Source organism: Ptychodera flava, chromosome 7 (genome assembly GCF_041260155.1).
Source record: "Ptychodera flava strain L36383 chromosome 7, AS_Pfla_20210202, whole genome shotgun sequence".
Lineage (NCBI taxonomy): Eukaryota > Metazoa > Hemichordata > Enteropneusta > Ptychoderidae > Ptychodera > Ptychodera flava.
Window position 1 is genome coordinate 12,421,507 of NC_091934.1, and position 26,147 is coordinate 12,447,653.

General features: G+C 37.4%; 1 protein-coding gene and 2 long non-coding RNA genes across 3 annotated transcripts in view; 2 read left to right on the forward strand and 1 right to left on the reverse strand.

Annotated features, from left to right (window-relative positions):
- LOC139136806 (uncharacterized) overlaps nucleotides 1–26,147 on the reverse strand; it is a 260,926-nt gene that overhangs the window by 90,088 nt on the left and 144,691 nt on the right. The window lies entirely within an intron of this gene.
- Nucleotides 1–26,147, forward strand: part of LOC139136807 (uncharacterized) — a 234,283-nt gene that overhangs the window by 11,540 nt on the left and 196,596 nt on the right. The window lies entirely within an intron of this gene.
- Nucleotides 145–25,718, forward strand: LOC139136802 (dynamin-like GTPase OPA1, mitochondrial). The gene is made up of 27 exons (XM_070704644.1): nucleotides 145–289; nucleotides 2,104–2,425; nucleotides 3,241–3,469; nucleotides 4,615–4,683; nucleotides 7,429–7,496; nucleotides 8,188–8,241; nucleotides 8,402–8,506; nucleotides 8,998–9,084; nucleotides 9,477–9,553; nucleotides 9,724–9,841; nucleotides 10,256–10,330; nucleotides 11,327–11,398; nucleotides 11,914–12,013; nucleotides 12,502–12,632; nucleotides 13,200–13,272; nucleotides 14,349–14,421; nucleotides 14,664–14,844; nucleotides 16,350–16,426; nucleotides 19,848–19,940; nucleotides 20,621–20,693; nucleotides 22,260–22,415; nucleotides 22,872–22,980; nucleotides 23,217–23,350; nucleotides 23,795–23,881; nucleotides 24,107–24,223; nucleotides 24,654–24,771; nucleotides 25,609–25,718. Exons 1-27 carry the CDS (start codon nucleotides 261–263, stop codon nucleotides 25,683–25,685), a joined length of 2,904 nt encoding a protein of 967 aa, XP_070560745.1. The 5' UTR covers nucleotides 145–260; the 3' UTR covers nucleotides 25,686–25,718.

Sequence of the window (26,147 nt, forward strand, 5' to 3'; positions counted from 1 at the left end):
TAATTTCGATTAATGACATTAAAGTTGCCTCAGTTTTCAGGAAAAATCAATATCATTGTAGCGTTTTTAATTAATTTTCGTCATTGTTTTCTTTTCTTGTGCATATACAATATGATTCATTTTTTTTCGAACATACAGATTACAAAGCTCAAGTTCTTCCGTTGACCTGACCTGCCCTGCCCTGCAATCGTTCACCGCTTGTGGATTTGGTGCGAAATGTATTATTAGTCCTACTCTCGTGAACGAAGTTGGAATCACAAATGATACGAGTAGCGTCGGGCGCGTTTGGGTAAGTGAGAAGTTTGACATATTTTATGAATCCGTGAAAATTTTGAGGTTGTCGTGCGGACGTGCAAAATTTCATGTTAACGAACTGCCGAATGCGCTTACTCTGGAACATTCGCAGATCTGCTGTGTAGGCTTGTCCGAAATGGACGATAATATTGCCTGTAATCGTGTGACGCGATTCGGGGTACATTTTGCGTCAGATCAGTGTCGAATGACTCAACTTGTTATGATCTCATTATTCATCGATATGCGACCGTGAGCCTATGGCCCACCTTGGGACTGATGGACGTGTGGTGTCGACTCAATACTTTCAGTACTTTATATGTCAAATAGTCAATGCTATCCAAATGAGTACTTTAGAACTGTCAGGGACGAGGTTCACCGATTGAGAGAAATCCACTGATCAATAAGCGTCTAAGGGTCGAGTTTAAGTTTGTAGAAGTATTATCGCGCGCAATTTTTTAGTACCGAGAAATACTATGATCATATGCCTCCGTGACTAGTAGAAGTGGAGATTTAGAAATGTTTACGTGTATTTCGATACAGCTGTCCTGATTTCGGGTTTTCTCATATTGGAAAAATTCTGCCGATCAGGAGAATTTGTCCTAGATATGTAACAGTTATAAAATGTTAATAAGTGATTGACTCTGAGACATTGACTTCAAAGCACACAGATTAACTCACTCTCCAATTCGATAATAATAAATATGCTGGTACACGTTTCTGAATGCCTGAGTGTCTATTAAATTGCGCAAAACTTTTCTATCAAAAGCAGTCTCCCTATCTGGAGAAATTCTCCCATTTGGGGGGGGGGGGGGACAGAGGTGTCAATTTTTCTCCAGATTGCAAAGAATTCCCCTTTAACCCTTTTCCTGCCAAGTCCATATTTCACCATCAGGTCAAGATGGTTAACATTAATAAAACGCAACATGTTCCATATGGTGTATTTTAACATAATACTGTACATTTGAAGGCTGTTGAAAACATAAATACTGTAAACTTGATTTTTTTAGACTAAAGATGCTGTAACATACCAAGCCAAGCGTGTGAAAATACGTCATGTTTTGGCTCAATACCGCTTTTTACTGACTTGACTGATGGGGAAGTAATAGTCTTAATACTGTCTGGCAGGAAAAGGGATAAAGTTTAGGACTAGTGTGCCTTGCTGTGTATTGCTATTGCCATGCGCTAAGCTTGAAAAGCACATTTTGCTCTAACTTGAACAAGAACTCATATTTCACACAAATAGTTCATCTTAAAACAATTTCTTACCACTGCAAAGGAGTATTTCAGGTTGTATCATATCAATTATTGATAAGTGCAATTATATTGAAAGCCCTCTCATAGAATTTCATACATGAAAATCTGTCCATGCAGTGAACTTTTGTAAATTTAATGATAATGATATTGTCCAAGTATTAAATTAGTAAAATTACGGACATTTTTCAATACCCAGAGGAAACCAAATGGCAGAACCCAGACTCTGAATTCTTGAAAGTTCACTACAGTTGCAAGCCAGGCATTTGCCCCATTTACAGACTGAGAGTAATGTAATTGTATTTTTTCTACTGAAGCCCAATTTGTATGAGAGATATCCATTGTGACATGTACCCAATTATGCTTCAGTGCAACGCAAAAATTAAAGCTTCACAGAAAGTCATGAATCAAGGGACCCCTCTAATGCCATATCCTTCCTTTTTCACCTGTTTTATCAGTTGTCAGAATTTGAACATGACCGAAAGTATGGTGATTTTACAGATCTGTAAAGCTCTCTGACTTTTCACACCTGTATTGATCTCTTTCATCTTCCCATAGCCCATATTGTGGCAAGTGCTTGAAAGCCGCTGCAGTACGTCTGACCACTGAACATGCAAACAAAGCTGTTGTCCCATTCAGACAGGCAGTGTCAAGACCTCACCAGCAGTGCATTCTGGGAAATGGTCAGTACACTCTGTCACACACTTACTCAACCCTGGCCAGACGGGCAACCGTACACTACAGATCAAATCTCCCAGTCGTCTACAAAGCTTCCAGATCTGTCAGCACTCTCCGAAGACTGACCAGCTTTATGAAAATCTTCAGACTGAGATATATAATATTGACAGGTGGCGTCGTTGGAGGAGCAAGCTTGAAGGCGGTAAGTGTACACTCGTGAAAAAATAGATCACACATAAGGAGGCTGTATCTTTTTCACTGCAATGTTGCAACCACTGTACATCGATCAAAGGTTACTCCTCCGAGTGTACTACTGTTTTTGGAATTTACTAAAGAGTAAACTCGAGCAGATGCATTTTGTTATAGTAATGTCCTTTAGATATGTAGCCATGTTGACAGTTAACAGACCAACGTGACTAGCTATATACTGTGAATCCATGCTTTAGTAAATAACTCGAACTAATTCTGAACATGGGAGGATGTGTATTTGATGTTAAATTTTATTATCAAATTTCATTATTTTTCTGGAAAGAGCACATAATTTGCATAACTCGCAGACACTTTTCTTTAGCTAACTCACACCTGGAGTAGTTTCTGTAGCAAGGTTAACTTTCTGTATCCTTTGTTTAAAAACAAACCAGTTTAGTGAAATGTGAAGACACGTTTCCATACATTATCACCATGCACTACTTTAGAACATGAATACTGTCGAAAGGTTTAAGACTTTCAGTGGGTGAAAGGTTCTTGAGGTAAAACCAAACAATCTTGAAAAATTTCACCTCACTTTCAAAGGGCTCCAGCTGCAGTTTGATCATATCTTACGTACCGTAGTACATGCATCTCCTGCTAGAGAGGTTTCAAATTTATAAAACTCTATCGGAATGTAGTATAGCTGTAATAAGATATTTCGTAGATCATCTTAATGAAGAATTCTGATGAGTGACAATTCCAGATGGGACTTTGTCAGGACAGATTTCATGCTTCTATGGTCTCTCCATACATTTTATATATTCCCAGACATACGATTCCTGGAAGGACAAAGTTCCAGACCTATCCTGGATGAAAGACCTCATCCCAGACGGAGACAATTTTAAGAACTTCATGGCTGAGATGAAGAAACTGTCCAGTCACTTCCATCTACCAGAGAAAGGTTGGCTGAAGAAAGGTTTACACAAAGTTGAGACTTTCAAAGAGTGGGTGCCCGAGGGTGGTCTGGTCTCTGGTTGGAATGCGGTGGCCCCCGAAGGTATCTAGCAAAAAATTGTGCTGGCCATGGAAAATTAACAGAGTAGATGATAGCGACAACACCCACTCTTGGTTTGCTTGTGTTTTTTTTTGCAAATTTGTTTGTGCACATTTTTGTTGTGCTAACTTACAAGTTTGCATGGGTGAAACAGTGTGTTTGACCAACTGTGTCAGGTGCACTAGGGTAGGAGGGATAATTTAAGGAGTCTGTGATTTTTCTGCACCAACCTTGAAACAATCCACCACTCTTAAGTAGAAGGATAATAGATTTCTCTCACAGCTCCTGGTTTGCTACATGGCTACTGATCTCTGCTAAATATTCATGTTCCCTCAACAGCCCAGCTAGGTGAGGTTCACAGGCTAACAACTCCTAACTGGTCTGGACTATGCTAAAGCTGAAATTTGTAGCTAAGAAGTTGCTGTGATAAAATCTAGGATAACGGCTGATTTGGGAAGCTTTACGTCAAACAGCTTTCAGCGTGTTCTTATTCTAGAAACTACTGCTTACTATTAAAGAGTTGTTTCTGAGCAAAAGTGCATCAACTGGCTGTTTAGGATGTTATCAACATATGCATGATCACAGGCTGTTGTTTGATTTTGGTTGTTTTGGTAGAGTAAATCTGCTGAGATACATATTTCAAACTTCAACTTTGGGTAGAGCAGTTTCTCCCAATATTGATCAAAAGTCAAACTCATATTTAAACTTTATTATACCTTTATAATGTAATGTTGCTGAGTTGTATGCACGTTTGACACCATGATTGGATCTTTTCTCAATGGCTGTCTTATTGAAGCCAAATTTATATTCTAAATGTATTTTCCTTGCTAAGTATGCTGTGAGGAAGGTTGCTGGGAGTTTGACGTTGTTTCTTGTTGTAAACTAACCATAGAATATTTCTCCAAGTTGAACAGTATGGTACCCCCCTCCCCGAGGTGGCACTCTTCTGTAACCCACCCACCCTAGTTTTCCTGCATGGGTCACTAGTCTCACTGTTATTGTAAAAAATTTGGCTTGAACCATAATATTCTGGTGTTGGGGGGTTTAAAGCATGCACCCAGAGGTTGGGTCAACCCAGAAAAAAAAATGTAATCAAGTTTTGTTTCAGTTGAACTTGTTTTTTGTTTGTGTATATCATTATCTCATAGGATCCAACCTCATCACAGACGGATTTTCAGGGATGTCACAGGCAGCATCTAGATTCTTAAAATCAGGAGGTCTGTACCATCCCAAAAAATATGAGTTGTCCTACAAACAACTCCCCTATTCTTCTCTAGTTTAGTGTTCACAACATAATCATTTTATTAATAACTGTAGGTTGGCTTCTGTGAGTTGTCCTACCCTTCTATGCCCTTCTTTCTTTTGTTTTGTTCAGTACCTCAACGGAGACAGGAGATCTCGCCGATTAACAGTTTCAAGTTTAAGGCCCGTCAGCTGCATCTCTGTATAATTTGTTTATGAAATATATCGCATTTTATGTAGATATACTTGAAATTGAGCCCATTAAAGGACTTAGCCTTCTACTGTGTTATAAAATTAACAACATTCAGTTTGGATAGAAAATGCCAGTAAAGAAGTCAAATTTCATGCCCTTTTCCGAAACTCATCCTATCAATATCATTAAGAAAACAGAAGACATCATCAAAGTGGAAGTCAATCAGTGGCATATGTTCCAATGGATGACAATATGTTGTTTCTGTGAGAATCCCAAAGTGTAAATGCTCAGTGTCCACTATTTTTGACATACTTGCATTGGCGCAGCCATACAATAGGGAATCTTTTTATTATCTATCTCGTTCCAACATGAACATGCTGTTCCAGGCCTTGGTACATACTTTCAGAATACACATCTGTCAGTAAGTATATGAACAAAGTTTTCAAAAATCGTGAAAGTAATGGGAAGATGTCACAGCTGATGGGACTTTAATACTGAAAGATATTTGCCAGATGGATCAGACAAACTTTGAAACAATCTACCGGAAGATTCGATAACATGAAATTGCATTTTCCTAGCTTAACCCCTTCACCTCCATGGTTTGTCCCAACTCCATTGTTTTCTATGGTAAAGTTGGACCTGTATACAGGGAACTGGGGGTGAAAGGCTCAAGATAATTTGATCAGAGACCATGAAAGAGATTATTCAATAAATTCCTTATGTGAAACTCATGAACATTTCAGCAGCAGTACTCACAAAAAGGCAAGAGATCTGTTCTCTCGGAGGTATACTGACAAAAGCATGGCAATGTTTCCCCCTATGCTAGCCCCTCTTTCAAATCTTCCAATGGCCAATGAAGTACACGCACAACGGTCAGTAGCGTACAGGGTGTCATATGACAGTGTGTTTTGAAAAAGGGTTTGCCAAGTAATTCCTAGACCCATTAATATTTTCTGTAGTTTGATTATACCAGTAGAGTAACTAATTCAACACGTAAGCCATAACACTCATAATATTCTCTTCCCAACCCAACATCCACTCCTTTGTTATTGCATTCATTTTGTACACCAATCTTTCCTCAGCTTTTTGTATGTACATATTTATTTTCACTAACATATGTGAAACGGTAAAGCCTGCCGCACACGAGAGAAATCAGCTGAGCAGAATTGCATTCAAGGCTGTTTGCTCAGACATTTTACTGTCATGTGCAGGCGATATTATGTGAGTTTTTTCCTCTGTTGAGCAAAATATTCAATGTGTTTGATATTTTTTGCCTCGCAAGGCAAATTCCTCACCATTTGTGCTGGAGAAAGTGATTTTCCTCACGTCTGTTTCACTAAAGAGCGCATGTGTGGAGATCTCATGACAGTGCAAAATGACAGCCTGTAGCCTGGCTCTAGCAATGAAAACGCAGTTTTTCTCATTCGATATATGGCGTAAGCCGCTGTTTGTATTAGAAAGATAGGCCAATCTATCTTGTCTGCCATGTACTTTGACAGTATTCACCGTGTATCAAACCGCAAGCCACTGTGTTTTCAATGCCATGGGCTAGGATACATACCAGCCACTACGGATAGTAATTTTGCACTGTCATATAATCTCCACATGCACGCTTTAGTGAAAAAGACGTGAGGAAAATCACTTAATTGGCACACACAATGAGGAATATGCCTCGTGAGGCAAAAAATATCAAACATGTTGAATATTTTGTTCTACTGCTCCAGAGGAAAAAACTTACAAAAAATCATCTGCACATGAGAGTAAAATGGCTGAGCAAACAACCTTGAATGAAATTTGCTCAGCTGATTTCTCTGGTGTGGATCAGTTGTAAGGTTCTAAAAGGGCTCATATTGCATATAAACTTGGAATTTGTAACCTTCACTTGTTTACACACATACATAATAATGCATAATATGGAAATTTATATGTATATTATTTATATTAAATATGAATGTATATACATATATATTTGTGTATATATATGTACACACAAACATATACCGGTATATTATATACATATACACCCACACACACACGCGTGCATGCATGCATGCATGCATACATATATACATACATACATACATACATACATACATATACATACACAGTCATACACACATACACACATTCATATACATCTGTATGTTTATATAAATTTCGCATGAATATTCAAGCATTGTTAAGATCTGAATACCACAATATCACGACTAAGGTGAAGTTCACTACTGTTTTTTATTTCTTGTTATGTGATAAAAATCATGGTTTCAAATTTGACCTGTTTTCATCCACAGCATTCCAGATTCCAGAATACATCCATGCATTTCATCAGTGTGCTCAATATCACATTCGGAACTTAGGTTTGCTGTCACACACACTTGAACTCTCTTTCTCTCTGTCACAGTTTTCAGAAACACTCTAGACTAATCCCATCACCACCCAACACAATGTTCACACCCCTTGCATCCAAGGATTACATGACATACCATTCTTTGTTTTTTCTTCATATATTTTATATGGATTTGTACAGATACTGATGACGCCACAACAACCATGGCAGCTATGGGCAGTAACAAGAGTGGTTTATCAGATGACCAGGTGAGAATGGATTGTCTATGACATGTTCTAATGCTATGGTAGATATGTCTGTTGTTGATACCAAGGTTGGTCATAAATTCTGTTTTTCCTGTTATGGACACTAGAACACCTCACACCCAGTTAATATCTTTTATGATGACATTGCTGAATTCAGTTTCTCAGCATTGTATAAAATTCATCAAATTATCCAATTATTTTGGGTTTCACACGGTGCCTCACTTCTATTGAAATGCATAGGTTTGATGCCTTTTATGATGCACCACTATTTCAGTGTATAATGTAGATATTTCAAAACTGAATAATCCAAATTTCATGAAGCTTTGTGATGGTGAAGTGAAAGAAATGGCATAATTATTACATCTAAAGAAATGAATACAAATAAACATCACAAAAGAAGCATTGGTATCAGCATATTGAATATTTTTCAATGTATAAATTGTGTACATTATTGTGAACTGAAGTAATACATGCACTCTATGCTTAAAAACCATAGTCTTGAAGCCCTATCTTGATCACATGACTACATGTAGATCAGTTATATGTTATGAAATGTTTTCTCACATGAAGAAAATTGCCACCATACACCATTTAGATTTTACCCTCACAATAAGTCAATCTTTCATCCTTTACATCACTGTAAAACATGCTACATTGAATTCTATGCAACGATACTATCTTTTCTTACTTCTAGAACAATGGAAAGGAGAGACTAATGAAAGCAAAAGAAGAATTCTTGGAGACCCAGGTCAGTTTTTGTCTCAGTACTCTGATAATAGTCTCAGGAATATCACTTCGTTTTCAAATTCTACACAGACATTAGGTCTGTTGTATGCAAAAAACAAAGCTTTCTCCCCTGTTGCAGTAAAACTGAAAAAAGTAAAAGACTATTTCTTTTTCCTTCTCAGTTGAAGTATCAGAGAGAGATCGAGAGACTGGAGAAAGAAAACAAACAATTGAGGAAGAATTTGTTGTTGAAAGGAGACAGGAGAGCAATGGGTAGAAAAGTCAAGGTGAGTTGGTGATCACAAACAGCTGGGTGATATTGTACATGTACTTCATAATGACACTAAATGTGTATGGTGGATTGATGAGTCAAAATTACCAACATATCAATCCAAATTACCAGTTGGCTTTTGAGCTGATTGATTTTGTCCATATCAGTTCCTGACCAGTTACGGAACCCAGCTGTCCTGTTGACTAGTTTGCTAGTGCCACACATATTCCATATTACATCACAGCAGTATATTGATGGCATAAATACTGCAATCTTATTGGTCAAGACATGAAAATGTCGGTACTATATTCACAGTATAGCATAGTTGGAAGAGGTATTGGCTCTCACAGAAAAGTTCTCTTTTTGACGTGTCATGCAAGAATTTTAATTTGATGTTATGATATAATAGCAATAAATATTGGTTCATCTTGTGTGAAAGGTATTTTTTTACATCCTCTGTGCCCATGACTCTATTACCAATATCTCTTCTGTCCATATTTTTTTCAGAAATCTCTGATTGACATGTACTCTGAAGTGTTAGATGAGTTGTCAGATTTTGACAGCAGCTATGATACGCAGGACCATCTACCAAGGGTAAGTATACAAACATCTGATGATGTGTGTTTCAAGTGCAAATCCATCATTAATTGAATACTTTATCAAGATCAACAAATCATTTGTGTTTCTCAAACTCCAAGCAGTATATCAATAGTCTGTATGCCTAGTTAGCAGCTGGCAACCATAAGAAGTTGTTATGTGGTAGGTTCCATGGCTGATATACCTGAAGGCAGATTTCTGTTCACCAGACCTGAAAAAAGTATAAGCACAGTTTTTATCACAATTCTAATCATGTGTAGTCACATCTACACTGCTTACTTCAGCGTCATTTTCCTTCAATTCTAACTGAGGATCAAAGTAAAATTTGACAATATCTATGGTTGTGTAAACTGCCATTTCCCCCATACTGATGTACTTTCATTATGTAGGTTGTGGTAGTTGGTGACCAGAGTGCTGGAAAAACCAGTGTTCTTGAAATGATTGCCAAGGCCAGGCTCTTCCCAAGGTAATATTCTCTTCTCATTTCTCATACCCTATTAAGTTTTCGAAAAAAATCTGAAGTTTATGTTTGCTCTGAAGAATTTCTCTTATAATTTGTTCTATTGTGGCATCTAGTCTAGCATATCTGCTCTCTTGCTAGTTTTCAAATGAGCATTTGTTATGTTTTGATAACAGGGGTTCAGGGGAGATGATGACAAGAACTCCTGTCAAGGTGACCTTGAGTGAGGGACCCTACCATGTAGCACAGTTCAAGGACAGCAATAGAGAGTACGATTTAACCAAAGAATCCGAGGTAAGTGTCACTTGCCCTTCAAATTCCATTGTCACCAACAGTCAATACTGTCCTTTGGTATGTCTGTTCACCCTCAATGTCAATGCCATACTTGGCACTCTTTGTTCCTGTATGCAAGTCAATCCTGACCATGAGGAACATCAGGACTGAACCATACAAGCGGTTTCATATTCCATATTGAATTATATTTGTGAGTAACATACCATAGCATTGTATTTTGGAGGCAGAAATGCAAGGGAGAAAATGTACATTATCCTGCACACATGTTTCAATGCATCACATACAATGATACAAGTAGTCTCAGTTTAAGCCTACTGAAGAACACACGCTGTTCTTGTTTTCTGTTTTCAAACTATTTATGACAAAGTAGCAATTCTTGTTAGTATGTTATTCTGTCACACTTTTTCATCGCAGCTTCAAGCTCTCAGACAAGAAATTGAATTCAGAATGAAAAACAGAGTAGGCAAAGGACAGACAGTCAGTAGTGAGGTAAGAACAGTCGCCAACTAAAGCTTTATATGAATGTATTATGATGTGCATGTCTATGTGTATGTTTGTTTGGTGTGTCTTTCGGTATCTGTTACTTCCATGGGAATTATTTTCAGGAAGTACAATATTATGGTTTTTACGTGTCAAATGCTTGCAATATGCAATGACATTCATTTCAACTTTTAAGTCCTTGAAATATTCCATGGCATCCAAATAGCCACAGAAAGAAATTGAACTTGAAGTCAAACGTAATAGTATGATACTATATTTGTTATTCATTATAAATAAATAAATATGAATTTATTATGCGCCTACATCTGCAACATATGGAGTATATAGTACAGTAAATTCCAGTATCAGTGGATGCAGAGTCCTGTAACATTGACTGCAATAATCATGGGTTTTATTGAATGCAGTTTGACCTTTGACTTGACAGGTTTTCGGTAAACACAGAGAAAACAAGACAAGATTTCACTGTTTTTTTCAAAAAATACACATCTAGTGATCACTAATTCAGGCACTGAATCATCGTCAATCTAAAACGTGTGAATTTATGTGAATAATTCTGCTGAACTACATTTCCTGGCACATGCACTGCACTATGCAGGTTGAATTTTCATTCTGCTTCTTTAGCAGATGCGCTGAAGGCATTCCTAGTCTGCTCACGATTGCTCAATGAAGTGTATGACAGGGAATTCTGAAAACACTATAGTTTAGACTTTTCTTGAACAATTTGACTAAAACAATGTATATTACCAAGATTATTTACAAAATACCTGGATTGATGTCCAGTACATCATACACTTTGGCATTTTGCTTGGTGCTATATGTCTTCGATAATACCCCCACTGTATGATGTACTTTGCCATAAATCCCGGTATTTTGTGAATAATATTATAGTATTACTTTGTTATGTAAGTATGAATCCTCATTTTGTCACTGTGATTGTCAAGTTCAAATGTTAACCGATGACCTTCTGTGCCACCACTTTTACAGACTATTTCACTGAGTGTCAGGGGACCAGGTTTACAGAGAATGGTGTTGGTTGACTTGCCAGGCATCATCAGTGTAAGTGTCTATTCGAAATGCTGAACATGTGACGTGATCATACATCATTTGGAGCTCTAGTAATCAGCATAATTTGGTAGTGCTTTCATCAGCGATTCAAAATGCACACACTCTCATGACGTACAAAATCTAAGCCGTAATTTCCCAAATGTGCAGTTTGTATCCTCTTCTACATGCATAACATGGATGTCAAAATTTCTTATAAATCTATCACTTTGTTGATAACCATTATGTCACTTCCACATTGTGTATGTGAACACCACATTGTATATGGCATTGCTAGGTTACTGATATGGTATTACTAAATTGTGCAGGCATCACGAAAAAGACTTGAGAAGTCACATGTAATGTTCAATATAATATTGCTTTATGATTCACCAGAAGTTTTAAACATTCATTGTCATAGCAAGCATACTTGAGTCAATGTTTTCACAACATCAATACAAGAATTGTTGCCAAGCCACGCCTACTGTGTTGTTACATGATTGTGTGTTTTTGTGTCTGGATGTCCACAGACGGTGACAACTGGTATGGCCTCTGATACCAAAGATGCAATACAGAGGATGAGTAAAGGTTACATGAAGAATCCCAATGCAATTATACTATGCATACAAGGTAAATACCTTGATAACTTCCTGTACCTCCAGAACTGTGTGTTGTTCATACCTATTTATTTGTGTTAAGACCAAATGTAGATACAGTGTACGTACATTCATGAGTATTTGTTTGTCATGGTGTTGTTGAGGCTTCATCATTGAAAGGGTGAGTTGGAAGGACTGGAATACATTGACATATTTTAAGTGTCACAAGGTTTATCATGGAGCTGTCATTGCTTCAGATCTGTACACATGTGTAATTGGTTTAGTTTTAATGTAATATGTTTGATGTATAATTCTCGGATGCCATCATATTTCTGTCATGTGTTCTGTGTCTATTGTTGTAGATATACTGGTATTCAAATTTAGTCTGTGCAAGGATTTTATTGAAAAAAAAATTGTAATAATATTTGAGGTATCAAATATCCTTACAGATTTCATATTTTACCTCAATAAGTAAGTTTGACTGCCATCACTATAGTAACATGGTCTTTCTTCGTCTTCCAGATGGTTCTGTTGATGCTGAGAGAAGCATAGTAACAGACCTAGCAACCAGTATGGACCCTGAAGGCAAACGTACCATCTTCGTCCTCACCAAGGTTGACCTGGCAGAGAAAAACTCTGCAAATCCCAGCAGGGTAAGTTATCATTCCCATACCTGCTACATGAGTGGAATCTTCCGTCTTCTGTTGAGCCAGATGAGACCATACCATGAGAATTATCGATGTACCATAGATATGTATCATGGCCAATTAAAACAAAATATCAATTTAAATCAACAGAAGTATCCTTTATTGTCTTCCAGTGTGCAAATATTTCCAAAACTATAAAAATTATGGAAGCGATAATGTACCCCTCCCGGCCCATATTTGACAACAGCAAATTTTGTTCAAGGTATGAAATGTGCGAGGCAAAGCCATGTACATAAAGGAGTGCAACGTATGCTTGAGTCCATTATGGGCTTGGAGGGAATACATTATTGCTATTATTTTATAGTTTTGGCAATGTTAGTGAATTTGTCGATGTATCTAATAGCTGCAGTGCTGAGTCATGGTATACATTTTCAGTAATAGTCTCGGGGATCATGTCATAAAATATACTGGTATTGACAAAGCAATAATATAATTAAGTCTAACATTTGTCATAATGTTGTAGGGTTTTGAATGATTAATTTGTAAGATTTGAAACTTTCATTTATCTTGCAGATCAAGCAGATTCTGGAAGGCAAATTGTTTCCTATGAAAGCGTTAGGATATTTTGCAGTCGTCACTGGTAAAGGTAAGGTTGAAGTGGTTTGAAGGTTGATGTCTTTCACACATCCATATCAGCTGCCATTTGGTCACTTTATAGGCATTATTATTCCTACCACTTAAATTCACTATAATGTCATGAAATTTTAATTAAAGGCCTGCGCCGGATTGTCTCATCCGAAAACTTACCCACAAGATGACAGTTTTCAATTGAAAACAAAAGACTATCACACCTCCATAATCCTCTTACAGACTAGAACAAAGGCGATCCCAGGGATCACCAAAAAGGCCTTTAAGTTTTCAGGAGTTTTTGTCAACTACTCACATCAACATCTCAATAAGCTGTGAAATGTTGAATTTGTAGCATTTTCAGACATTTTTGATGATACTGTACATTTCATAGTAATGGTGAACTATGGTACCTACTGTAGTGTGGTTAATATAGAGGTTAAGATCAGCACACACAATTTTACAAATTTTTACTATAGAAGTTATTGCAGTTTGACATTTAGATGGCTGGAATGTTTTTAAATTTACTTGGAACTGCTGAGAGTTTACTTTAAATTGTGACTGTTATCGGTGACTTCCAGTTTGGCCGAGACTAGCAGTCATTGTGAAGGCTAGAATACACTGTATATCAATTGTAGTTTATGCGTTATGGTACTTTTCGAATATTCACTTGACCTGATACCTTTGTTCTGATCTGTAAGTGTGTCTGTACAATTGATACAGTACACCACATATGTCAAGCTTGTTCAACTTTGAAGAAGTGCTGTTTTATGACGGCTACCAGCCTGTGACAAGCTGGAAGGCACTGATAATTGTTACAATTTCCAGTAAACTTTACAGCATTTCAAGTAAATTTTAGAGCACCCCAGCTGTCTAAACAGCAAATTTGGATAATTACAGTTGGAAATGGGAGTCAAAGCCAAATTTTGGAGAGAGGTAGTTGGCCTAAAATGGGAAATCAACAGTAATGATACAGTACTTCCACTAAACCTGATGAAGGGAATTAAAAGATATTTTTACAATATCATAACTACTTGGTGAAAATATGTACAAATGATCATCTGATGAACACAAACTTATCTTATTGTCTCCTAGGTAACAGTAATGACAGCATAGAAGCCATCAAGGAATATGAAGAAAAATTTTTCAGAACATCACAGCTGTTCAAGTAAGTGTATTATAACAACCAAAATTCATGACAATAGCAGACACCATAATGTGAATTCAGCATTTCAAGTTCAGTGTTGTTTCACAGAATCAAATGTAACATGATTCCCTGCACTTTACAATGCACACTTGAGAGTACACCTAGTTGAAGTTCATATGAATTGCAGTCAAAGAGAAAGAGATTGTACTGACACTATCTGGACTTGGAATTTTTATAACACGATTTGTCTGTCTGCTATATAGGACTGGTACCTTGAAGCCAAGCCAAATGACAACTCAAAACCTGAGTTTTGCCGTCTCTGACTGTTTCTGGAAGATGGTGAGAGAGTCTGTTGAACAGCAAGCTGACGCCTTCAAGGCCACCAGGTTTAATCTGGAGACGGAGTGGAAAAACAATTTCCCAAGGATGAGAGAGTTAGACAGAGTGAGTCTTGTAGTCATGATAGTAAATTGTAGAACATGATAATTGTAGCACTGATGATAATAGTAAAGATTTTTTCATAATCAAAAGGTGACTGGCGGTCAAAGTGAATAACTAAAAAAGTGTGAAATATCACACAAAATGAAAAACAGATTGTAAAAAATGTTGAAAATATGTAAGAAAGATACATTTCCCTGTATTCATTGTTCAGAGTGCAGCGTTTCCGTTACAATTTCAAAACTTGCGTACGATTTTACGCAACTGGGTTTTTATTTGCGTAAAATGTATTCAAAATGCGTATGGTAGGAATCAGTATCTGAAGTTAGCTGGGCAGTACGTCTTTTCTGTAGAACTTGGGGTTTCCTGTAATGCGCATGCTCTATTAACAAAAAACAACAACCTGGGGGGCTTCAAGGTGTAGCGGAACGTTTGTGATGCCGTGATGCATGTTCCGTATATGATCGTTGAGCAGCCCAATGAGTTCATGTTCAAAGAAAATACCTTCTGACTACGAAATTAGTGTTTTCAAAGGGCCAACAAAAAGCAGATACTGTTCAAAGTCCAGCGGGACCTCTCAAGAAGCAACCCGACAGAGTCTAAATGGGCACTCGTAAACACTTTCCAAATAACATGCGACGTTATGACCATTAACTGTATTGTGTTACCAACAGCGTAGACTCGATCGATTCTCGAATGTTTTGCATCTGTAGTGCCATTCAGAACTGATTGACATGACGTTTTGTGATGATGAAATACAATGTTGCATAAAGTGCTGCGGTCTGCTAAAGTCTAAAATGTTGCAATATCATGATAAATGTCACTTGCAAGCAGGTGCATATGTTCTATTTTTGTCCTGCATTGAACCACGTTCAGGCAATGTAGTGCGGGCTAAGTACGGCGTGTCATTGGGCGGCACTTCTCAATGCGTATTTGTTTACGCAGTCATGATTTTTTTTGCGTATTTCTGAACAATTATGCGTAAAATACGCAGGATTTTGCGTTAACGGAAACACTGGAGTGTTCATTTTTGGATAAATTTTCACAGTTATAGTGTTATCAATAGAACGGAAAGTTTGTTGCAGTAAAATGATTGATCAAAATAGAAATGTGATGAAATAGTAATATGTCTCCGAAAAGAAATCAAACAACTTTGCTGATATCTCATATGGTAGGAAGTATATACTCTACAGGTATGCTTTGATTTTATTGACTTGTAAAAATAGATGTTATACTGAAGTCTGACGCACACATTACATAGTGATGGTGAATGTTGTGCCTTCTTTGAAAAGTACTTAGTACCTTGATTTGCTGAAAATCAACTCCGATATTATCTTTCTCACATTGTGCATGATAAATTCAGAAAGAGAAAGCATGCAGAGTGGCCATAGTGGCATATTCAGTAAAATAGATAACATTTTCCAGGCATGCATTTGCATCATTTTTAGCAATCAGTTGAAAATTGACTTTTGAGAAAACTTATATTTCAATGCATTTTGTATCAATTTCAGGATGAACTCTTTGAAAAAGCCAAAGGTGAAATCCTTGATGACGTCTTAAGGCTCGGTGAGATCTCACCAAAGCAATGGTAAGTGAAAAGCGCTCTGAAATTCCAATAACTCTTCTAAAACCCAGCATTGGTACAACCTTACCATCATAAGTGTCATGCCTAAATCAATATGCAGACAAAAAAGGTACAGGCCTCCGTCTCACAACCCCAGCTAGCCCCAAGCTATCTTTGTGAAACAAATTGCAACTGTATGGTGCAACTTATGATAGTAAGGTTTGGTTATCTAGTGTGATTGTGCATTTTTTCTCCTGTGTGCAGGTGGTGACTCCTGGCCACTTTTTTCTGTGCATTGTATTGTTATAGCTTTGTCAGTCATGTTTCATGTTGTTCTGCTTTGTATCAGTTTGTATGTTCATCTGAGGGCCCTGGGGAAGATAAGCATCTTTACTGAAGCTTACCAGGCTACCCTCGTTAAACAAGGTTTAATAAAATAAAATAAAACAAGGCAGTATTGCTGAAGGCAATGAGTACTTGGGCCGTGATAGAGTAATTTTGAGGACAATATATACTACTATTCAAATATGGTCTTGAATTTCCTCCTGTCAATTAGGCATTTGATTAACTGGTTATTAAACGAAGCAATGGCATGACAACGGCAAAATATGTCTAGCAACTTTTGTGGAGTTTGAGGCAGGGGTTCTTTATTTATAGTGGAAATTGCTTAAACTCCTTAAATATTCAAATTAAAGCAAATTTCTTTTGTTCTCGATGGTAGATGTCTAATATTTAGATGGGCATATTTAGATTTTTACCCTATAGTTATCCCTATATACCAAAAATCGGACATCCAGCTCTATTGGCTTGCTCAGAATTAGATATGTGCATAATTGATGAGGTACAATATGTGGTGTCATAAGGTGTCCCATCATACCAAATATGAAGGGTGTAGCACTTGTGGTTACTGAGTTGTGGACAAATATATATATTTGAGGTCAAAGGTCATTGAGGTCACGTGACATTTTGTCAAAATAATTGTATTGCTAAGTTATTCCTATATACCAAAAATCAGACCTCTAGCTCTATTGGCTCGCTCAAAATTAGATATGCGCATAATTAATGAGGTACAATATGTGGTGTCATAAGGTGTCTTATCATACGAAATATGAAGAATGTAGCACTTGTGGTTACTGAGTTGGGGACAAATATATATATTTGAGGTCAAAGGTCATTGAGGTCACGTCACATTTTGTCATAATAATTGTATTGCTAAGTTATATTCCTATATACCAAAAATCAGACCTCTAGCTCTATTTTGTCGATCAAATTTCAGTAAATTTACCTTACCTAGATGAAATTTTGTCTATAGGCTGAAATTTCGCCGAAGTTTGACAAAATTGCATCGATTTTTGAGGTTCATATCCGACATTTTTGAGTTTTGAGTGCAGACAGAAATAAGTTTTGAGGCAACATGGCTGCGACCCATGTTGACCCCTATCTGCGTACGATGCTATGTGCTACAGCTAACACACAGCATCGTACGCAGGGCTAGCGAGAGAGTTGCCGACATCGACGGTTATTTACCAGAAGTGAATAAAAGACTGTCATTTTTGGAAGCGATCGAGTAGCTGAGGTAGGCTTGGATACGACTTGGGCCCAAGAACGCTGAATTTCGGCAGTAATTTGGCTTTTTACGTCAAGTCCCAAAATGGATTTGAAGTCACCGACCCTACGTACGGGTCTTTGCAGGGCTGTGGTGAGCGGGGCGATTAGCTGTAGCGGAACACACAGCATCGTACGCAGGGCTAGTTGACCCCAAGTGAAAATGTGTTCGCGATCAAAATTTCCTATATTTTTTTCCGAATTTTCGACAAAATCATTGCTTCTTAAATCTTTTGTAAAATATAAAATACTAAAATAAAAATGCGATGTGCCATGTCTCCAGATTTCTAAAATATCGTTCGTTGACCGTTCGACGGAATACTCATTTCGCAAACTTGTGACGCAGTTGAAATTCAATACTGACCGCCAAATAATCTTAATGAGACGAGATCATTCTAGACATCCTCCAAATTATCCAACCATTCGCGGTAGAGTTCAGCTCGCTTAGAGTATCATAACATTCTTCGGCCTTCGTTTAGATCGACCCTAATCTCTCCCATTTAGGAAATAAATACACAAGCTACCTTGACAAAACTTCGTGCACCATCGATCCAGGACCAAACGCACTACAAATCTGTCACGGTCTTGACGTCATCATCTCCTTACATGGTAATCGGCATACCGTATTTAGCAAAGGAGACACAGAATACGTCGGAGTATTCAGTTTCAAAACGTATTACATTGTGTGATGTTGTCAAAAAAAGGTAATGTTACTGCAGTGGTATAAATTACAAAACACAAAAGTTCAAATCAGTTTATTTTGGACTGGCTTTACCCAACATTTCATATTGTTTCTTATGCCAGATTTGACCACGTGCTTACTGGCGACCCCTTTACATGCAAATTTTGTGTCAAATGGTGTGCTCTCCTGGAAAAACAAACGTACGATTTCTATATGAAGGAGGCGAAATTTGCCCTCAAAACTCGAAACCACCCCTTCATGGGGTGTACCTAGCTATTTTGAACGAGCTTCTCGAATCTGCAGCTCTATTTCGAAATGATGGTCTGGTTTTCTCAGCTCAAGGATAAGTGTTCTCCATCGCTGTGGGCATTACTATTCTCAACTGGGGGTACAGTTTCCAGTCGTAATGTTTTTCATTGTATCCGGGATATAAAACCTTTCCTTTTCACAATTTTAGTTTGATTAAAACTAGTCCACATCTTGTCAGTGATTAAACATGTTTCAAGTTTAAATTGTTAATTCTGGTCTCGAGCCCTCTTGTTCGACCAAACTGAAATTACCCCTCCCACTTTGGCTCGTCCGGTGGGTGTAGCAAGGGTCGTGCCATCGCATAGGAAACGGAGGGTGCATTATTGTTGCATTTCGATGCACATTTTGATTATATTCAGAAGATTTTGTGGCAAAAACTCAGATAGAGAAGCATTAATATTCACATCTCACTTATTCAAGACTGGCTGAGAGCAGCACTTCCATTCAGTTAACATCATTACGCCATTTATTATGCCAAGAAAGATGAAGCCAAGACATTTTGCCCTCCCTGGTCTCAGCCAGAAATGGTTATACCTTACAGAGTTTTTTCCCACGGAATGAAAACAAATGTACTTGGGCTGAGGCCCAAGTACAATAAATATGTTGAAACTCTAGTATGTTTGCACTCTAGTACGTGCTTGAAATTGATACCGAATTAAGGTCTCATTGACTGAAAATTTGAAGATTTGGAAGATTCTTTGCTGCTATTTTCCACATGCAACTGTTTCTTTCCAATCTAACAACAATAAAAATATTCTTTTTCGATAATGGACTAAAGATGTCAAAAAGAAAATGACCATTTCTACTGTTCAGATTTTAACAATTTTTTATGAAATTTTTGTTATTCAGGGAGGATGCAATATCTAAGATACTGTGGGAGAGAGTTTCAGGATACGTGTTTGAACAGATCTACTTACCAGCTGCACAGGCTGAAAGTTCAGGGTGAGTGTAAGGAATTCTGGGTAGCTGTCAATCATCTATGTACTTATCAATGACTGTGAAACATAAATGTACACTATGCCAGTGTATGCTTATGGAGTTAAACATGGATCGCACAGTCATATTCATTTTATAAATGTCCCAGGCAAGACCAGCGTGATTACTGTGTATTCATCTGGGCCAGTGAGTGTTATCATGTGTTTGTATAAGGCGTATGGGTATTCTTCAGTCCCTGGTTCTGGCATTAGTGCTTGTTGACATTGACTGTTTATGTGATTTTAGTCCTCTGTTCTCCTTTGAAAGTTGTGCACAGTTACTCAATTTGCTTAGACATGAAGCTGATAAAAAACCTGCCCCTTTAAGAATTGTCATATCAACTGGGACCATGCAGAAACTTACATGTTAAGTCACCTGCTGTTGGCCATGTAGCGTCATCCCATACTGATTCTATGCACACACCAGTATTGTGTAGTATTGTGTAGGCACTGCAAATACTTAGAGACTACAAATTCATCAGTTGGACAATGTTTGGTCAAAATTTCTAAATGCAAAATATGAGTACAGGTTTCAGAGCAATGTCCTCATAATCTATGTTCATAATGTGTCATGTAACATGGTTCAACCCTATCAGTCATCATGTGTGAAATAATTTTCTGTTTTTTTCATTGCTTTCCATTTTACAGAGTATTCAATACAACTGTTGATATCAAACTGAAGACTTGGTCAGAGCAACAGCTGGCCAGAAAGAGTGTTGAGGTGAGTCAGAAAAGTCTGTTCATTTCTGTGTTCATTTCAGTGTGGCGTATGACACACATACGAATCATAGCATTGCTGTCAGTGTTACAGCTGTTGGCCATAACAAACCCATTAGAAATATTTTATTGTATTGTTGATTTGGAAAGTGGAATAACATGAAAGCTTACATGCAGCTATTTAGAGAAACAGACAAGAATAAAATTGCATGTGGTCATACACTCTGAATGCATCTACACTGATGCTTTGATTAATGAACAAGACTATGAATAACTACAGTGGAATTTGATTGAGTGTCCGGTTTGCCTTGCAGAGCTCGACGAGTCTACATGTTGCTTATCATTAGAAAAGTAAACATTTGCAACAAATTGAGTCTTCGTCTTTGGTTGGTGTTAGATTACAGCGCGCGGCAAACGTTTCCCATACACTGTCTCGTCACGATCACTGCAGTCGTTTCAGCATGTCACTCACAACAAGCATAGCACTGCACTACATGCACATCACCAGTTTTCTTTTAGGTGTTTACTTTAAATTGGGAACTTTATGAAGAAACAAGTAAATTCTTTTTTTTTTTAAAAAAAAAACTTTTCATCTCCTCTCGATGTCAGCAATCACGGCAACAGTTCCTTCAGCATGCCGTCTGTAGCATTGCGAGTGCAGTCTACTCTATCAACAAGTTTGACACGATACAACACTGAATATTGTCAACCAGAAAATGCTAAACACTCCTAAATGAAACTTAAATCCCGCTTTCTCTTTTGTCTCAGCTAAATGAAACTTTCTCAATTGACACTTCTCTGAGCTACAAAATAGACTAGAAGAAAAGTGTTGATTTTGCACATGCAAGTGCAATTCAATCAACACGGTGCATTTTGTGCCCTTGAATAACACACCCAGTGTTTCTGAAATAATTCACCGTATTTTGGCACTTAATTTCCCGGATGGCATCATACACGGCAACGGGTTAGTCTCGGGGGTTAGTATGGAGGGGACGATGATATCTCTCTGCCTTCAAAATATTCTTTACCTTGCTGAAAAAATACAATGTTTCACTGTAATAAAACGCTTAGAGTCAGTCCGGTTGATGTTGAGAACTTTCCTCGAGATATAGATCCAACACTCGAAAAATAGGCCAGTGAGTTTTGTCTGAGTTGTATTTCCCAAATCAAAGTACACAAATAGCTGAAAGAAAACTTTGATGATGTGCTATAGCTATAGTGCGGTGTCAAGCTTGTTGTGCATGAGTGGCATGCTGAAACGACTGTCATGATTGTAGACAGACAGTGTCTGGGAAACGTTCGCCGCGTGTGCTGTAATCTAACACCAAATACTCAACTTGTTGCAAATGTTTACTTTTTTAATGATAAGGAACATGTAGACTTGTCGAGCTCTGCAAGGCAAAACGGACACTCGATCAAATTCCACTGTACCACGGAGGCCATTTCTGATATAAGCCACTTATAAATATACAAACTATACAAGAATATGAAAAATAGTGCACATACCTAATATTATGAATTGATATAGTTTCCTAACATGTGATGGAATAACTTGTTTCCTTGACAACAGGTTGGCTGGGAGACACTGCTTGAACAGACTTCTAAGATCATCGATGAAGACAAGAGTAGGAAAGACCATGATGCAATCTTTGATGACTTGAAGTCCACTGTGAAACAAGAGAGTGTCAACAGACACAAATGGCATGAATTAGCCCATGACAGCTTGGTGAGTGACACCGTCTTGTCACTTTTTGTCGATTTTAAACATGTCCACTTCCCGTTCTCTGTATGTAGGTCCATGCTCTCCATTGAAAGCAATGGAGTTGGTCAAAACTATTGAGTGATGAAAGGGGTAAACTGTGGCATCAATGTTTTTATGTTGTTTGATATGCCACCCACATCAGTGAGATGTATGGAGAACTGAAAGCAGCAGTCCTGTAGCCCAGGTTCTCACTATAGTATTACTTCATTGTATCCATAGGTTCTCTTTGTGTCTGGTTAATCAAAGCTTATCAAAGATCTGCACCTATTTATATACCTACAATTCTTTGACCCACAGTTTTCCACTTTAGAGCCCACGTGTACTGTTCAGGACAATACCACTAGACAGACGCAGATAAATACCTGGGACATTTCTATATTAACATGTCATTCTTTGCCTGCCTTTTTTTTCATTGCATAGCGTGTGATTCAACTCAATACCTTGGAAGATAGGTCAATCAGTGACAAACAGCAATGGGACTCTGCGGTCCAATTCATGGAAGGAATCCTAACTCAGAGACTCAAAGAAAGTAAGTAAGAATTGATTGAATAAAGTCCTCTATGCTGTTGTCAGCATTATACTGGACTAGGTACTGAAATACTGGAAAGTTTGAGATAGAGTCAAACTAGCCACACAGGGCAACAAAATTTATGTTTTTATGTCCAAGCCAAAGGAAAAGTTTACTTGCAATATGAGAAATTACTGTCACTCAACAAAGGTCTGAGACATTATTACTCTGATTGTAATTGTTTTAATGATTTACAGCTGATGAACGGATTTATGACATGGTGGGACCAGGTGCAGGTGAGAGGTGGGTGTACTGGAAATACAGGACACCGGAACAAGTCAACAGGTGTGAGACCAAAAACGAATTAGAGAAGCTCTTGCAAGCTGACAAAGTAAGTATGCAACAGCTGCCATGATTGGCTGCAACAGGCCTAAGCAAAATAGCCTCTTTTGTTTGATAATATTTTAATGTGATATCAAGGAAGACATCTTCGGCATTTCTTTGCTTGGTTTTATTTTTTGTGGACTGGAACTCATACCAGTATCATTTAATTACTTCTTTGCAGTTTACAGAAATAGAGTTTGTATGTTATGCCAAGGTCAGCTTTAGGATCACATTCAAAATACATCTGGGACTATGACTTTTAATTTTTGAAATCATTCCAAGTTTAAATTCAGCAACATGTATCAATTTTTTTTCAGATCCATATTCAGAGAACAGTGTGAATACAAAAATACCATGATACATGTGAAAAACGTACTCTTACTACATCAATGTCAGTCATCATTATTGTCATCATATTCGTGGTTGTAATTCATTGTATTTTTTTTCACAGAAACACAAACCAACACTAGCAAGTGATGAGATCACCACTGTCAGAAAAAATCTACAAACGAGAAATGTAGAGGTTGACAACGAATTTGTAAGTAGGAAAACATGTTTTATGTGATAATTTGGCTGTTAGCCAACTGAGGGTAGAACATGCTTTGGGATATATATATATATATATATATATATATATATATATATATATATATATATATATATAATTATGGCAGCAAATCTTCCTTTCAAATATGTTATCATGAGTAATCATAGACAGCTTTGTTGATTGTTATGACGAATAATGTGTTGGTTTTACTTCAAGATTCGAGAAACTTGGCATCAGCTGTACAGGAGGCACTTCCTGAAGAAAGCTTTGCAGAGAGGCCAGGACTGTAGGAAAGGATTTTATTACTATCAAAAAGGATTTACAGATTCAGGAGTAAGTACAACATCACTTTGAAACTTTGATACATACCAAAATTTTGATGTAAAAGCAAGAAGAGTGCATCTATCAACAACTATGCCATCAAGCGACTATATTGGAAAAGCCTTTTGTTTTCGGAAAACCCTCATGAGTTTATGACAATGAACCTTTTGTTTTTATTGTTTGATGCAGGCTCTGTATTACACTTGTCTAAAATCCTGCACTCATTTTCCTTCTTAACAGTGCCATCAACAATATTATTGTACTACTACTGTTTCAAATAATATTTTGTGAATGTGAAGTTTAGATTTTCTTCTGTGCAATCAATGTTATATTTACTTTTTCAATATGTAAGTTTGACATGTTATCATGACAGTGACATTCAGAGATAACCAAGACTGTCGAGGACACACAATACATCCAAAGTTTGCTCTTTTATTTACAGTTTTCTCGTTTTTCAACTCCACAGTTGGAATGCAATGATATTGTCCTATTCTGGAGGATACAGAGAATGTTACAAGTGACAAGCAATGCTCTCAGACAACAAATTGTCAACACAGAAGGTGAGTTGGTATAGCATGTTAGAAAATGTTCCAAACAATAACACATACTTCAAAGACAAAATATACATGTTATGGACTGTTGTTTTCATTTCATATTGCCCATCTTGTGGTCTGTTATTGTTTATATAGACTTCCATCATTCACCAGGACATAATATGAGGAAACATACAAGTGATTGTACAGGGTATTTAGTCCAATAAAGCTTCATTTGTGAGCAACATTACATCTCCTGTAGTACAGTTTGCTATGCACACACACACACACACACACACACAAACACACACGCACACACACTATAAAATAATTTGTATAATAATTTGTAATTGTGTTGCAGCTTTGTCACTGCCAGTTCATTTCGTGACGGCATCCTCCTTCTCCCTCCCCCAGATTATTACTGATAATGTATCCAATTTCTAGTTTTTGTGGCCTCAGATTTTTTCTACATCTACAATGTCACTGGCATTGCCAAAACTATAAAAGAAAAGCAAATTCAAGCTAACTTAAGCAAACGTTGCACTCTACAATGTACCTGGTTTCACCCCATAGTTAAGTTTCCTTTCATCCATTATTGTCCAGGAGGGGGTACATTATTGCATAAATAATGTTATGTAGGGTCTGATGTGACCAACATTGATTTCATATGCAATAAGTATACGGATTAATATCGAAATGAGGATAAACATTTAGTTTAACTGCCAAAACCCCAAAGGCAATCACTTTTGGAGAGAGTATCAGCAGTTAAGTGATTTGTAGTTATGGTTAAATGAAGAATATAGCACTGCATTATCATCCAAACTTCAATCAATTCCTCAAAATTGCATTCATTCCCTTTTGAAGCTGGAAGATTGGAAAAGGAAGTGAAGCAGGTGCTGGAAGAATTTTCAGAAGAAAAGAAATCAAGACAAGATTGCTGACTGGCAGAAGAGTTGAACTTGCTGAAGAACTCAGTAAGAGGGATTTTACTTGAAATTTCTCAACGTCATTTTCCTGTGCTGTTGAGTGTTTGTGAAAGTGAAAGATCGTGGTTATGATTGATTTGAGTGGCACAAATATGACCAGTGTACATGTTGGCAGACTGAGAGATTGCTGTAGGAAGGATGGATTCTCAGATGAAATCTAGAAAAAATGTTACTTTCTATGTGTATGTACACTTGTCTGTTTGTGTATTTACTTTTTTGAGCCATCCTAATGTTGAGATGGCTTCGTGTTTTCTGTCTGTCCTTCCACCGTCTGAATGTGTATCTAAATGGATTCTGTGTTGCTATATCTCCATGTGTTGCCTGTGTACATGTTGACTGTTTCTCCCCAAATGAGCGGACCATGGTATGCAATTCATTAAAGAATGACGAGGGACTCTGGGTTAATGTTTTACATAG

Excerpts from the sequence above, each read along its gene's own strand:
- LOC139136802 (XM_070704644.1), top strand. The coding sequence starts at position 261 with ATGATACGAGTAGCGTCGGGCGCGTTTGG. Across the intron at positions 20,694-22,259 it reads TGGCCAGAAAGAGTGTTGAG|GTTGGCTGGGAGACACTGCT; the intron begins GTGAGTCAGAAA and ends CCTTGACAACAG. Across the intron at positions 23,882-24,106 it reads TAGAGGTTGACAACGAATTT|ATTCGAGAAACTTGGCATCA; the intron begins GTAAGTAGGAAA and ends TTTTACTTCAAG.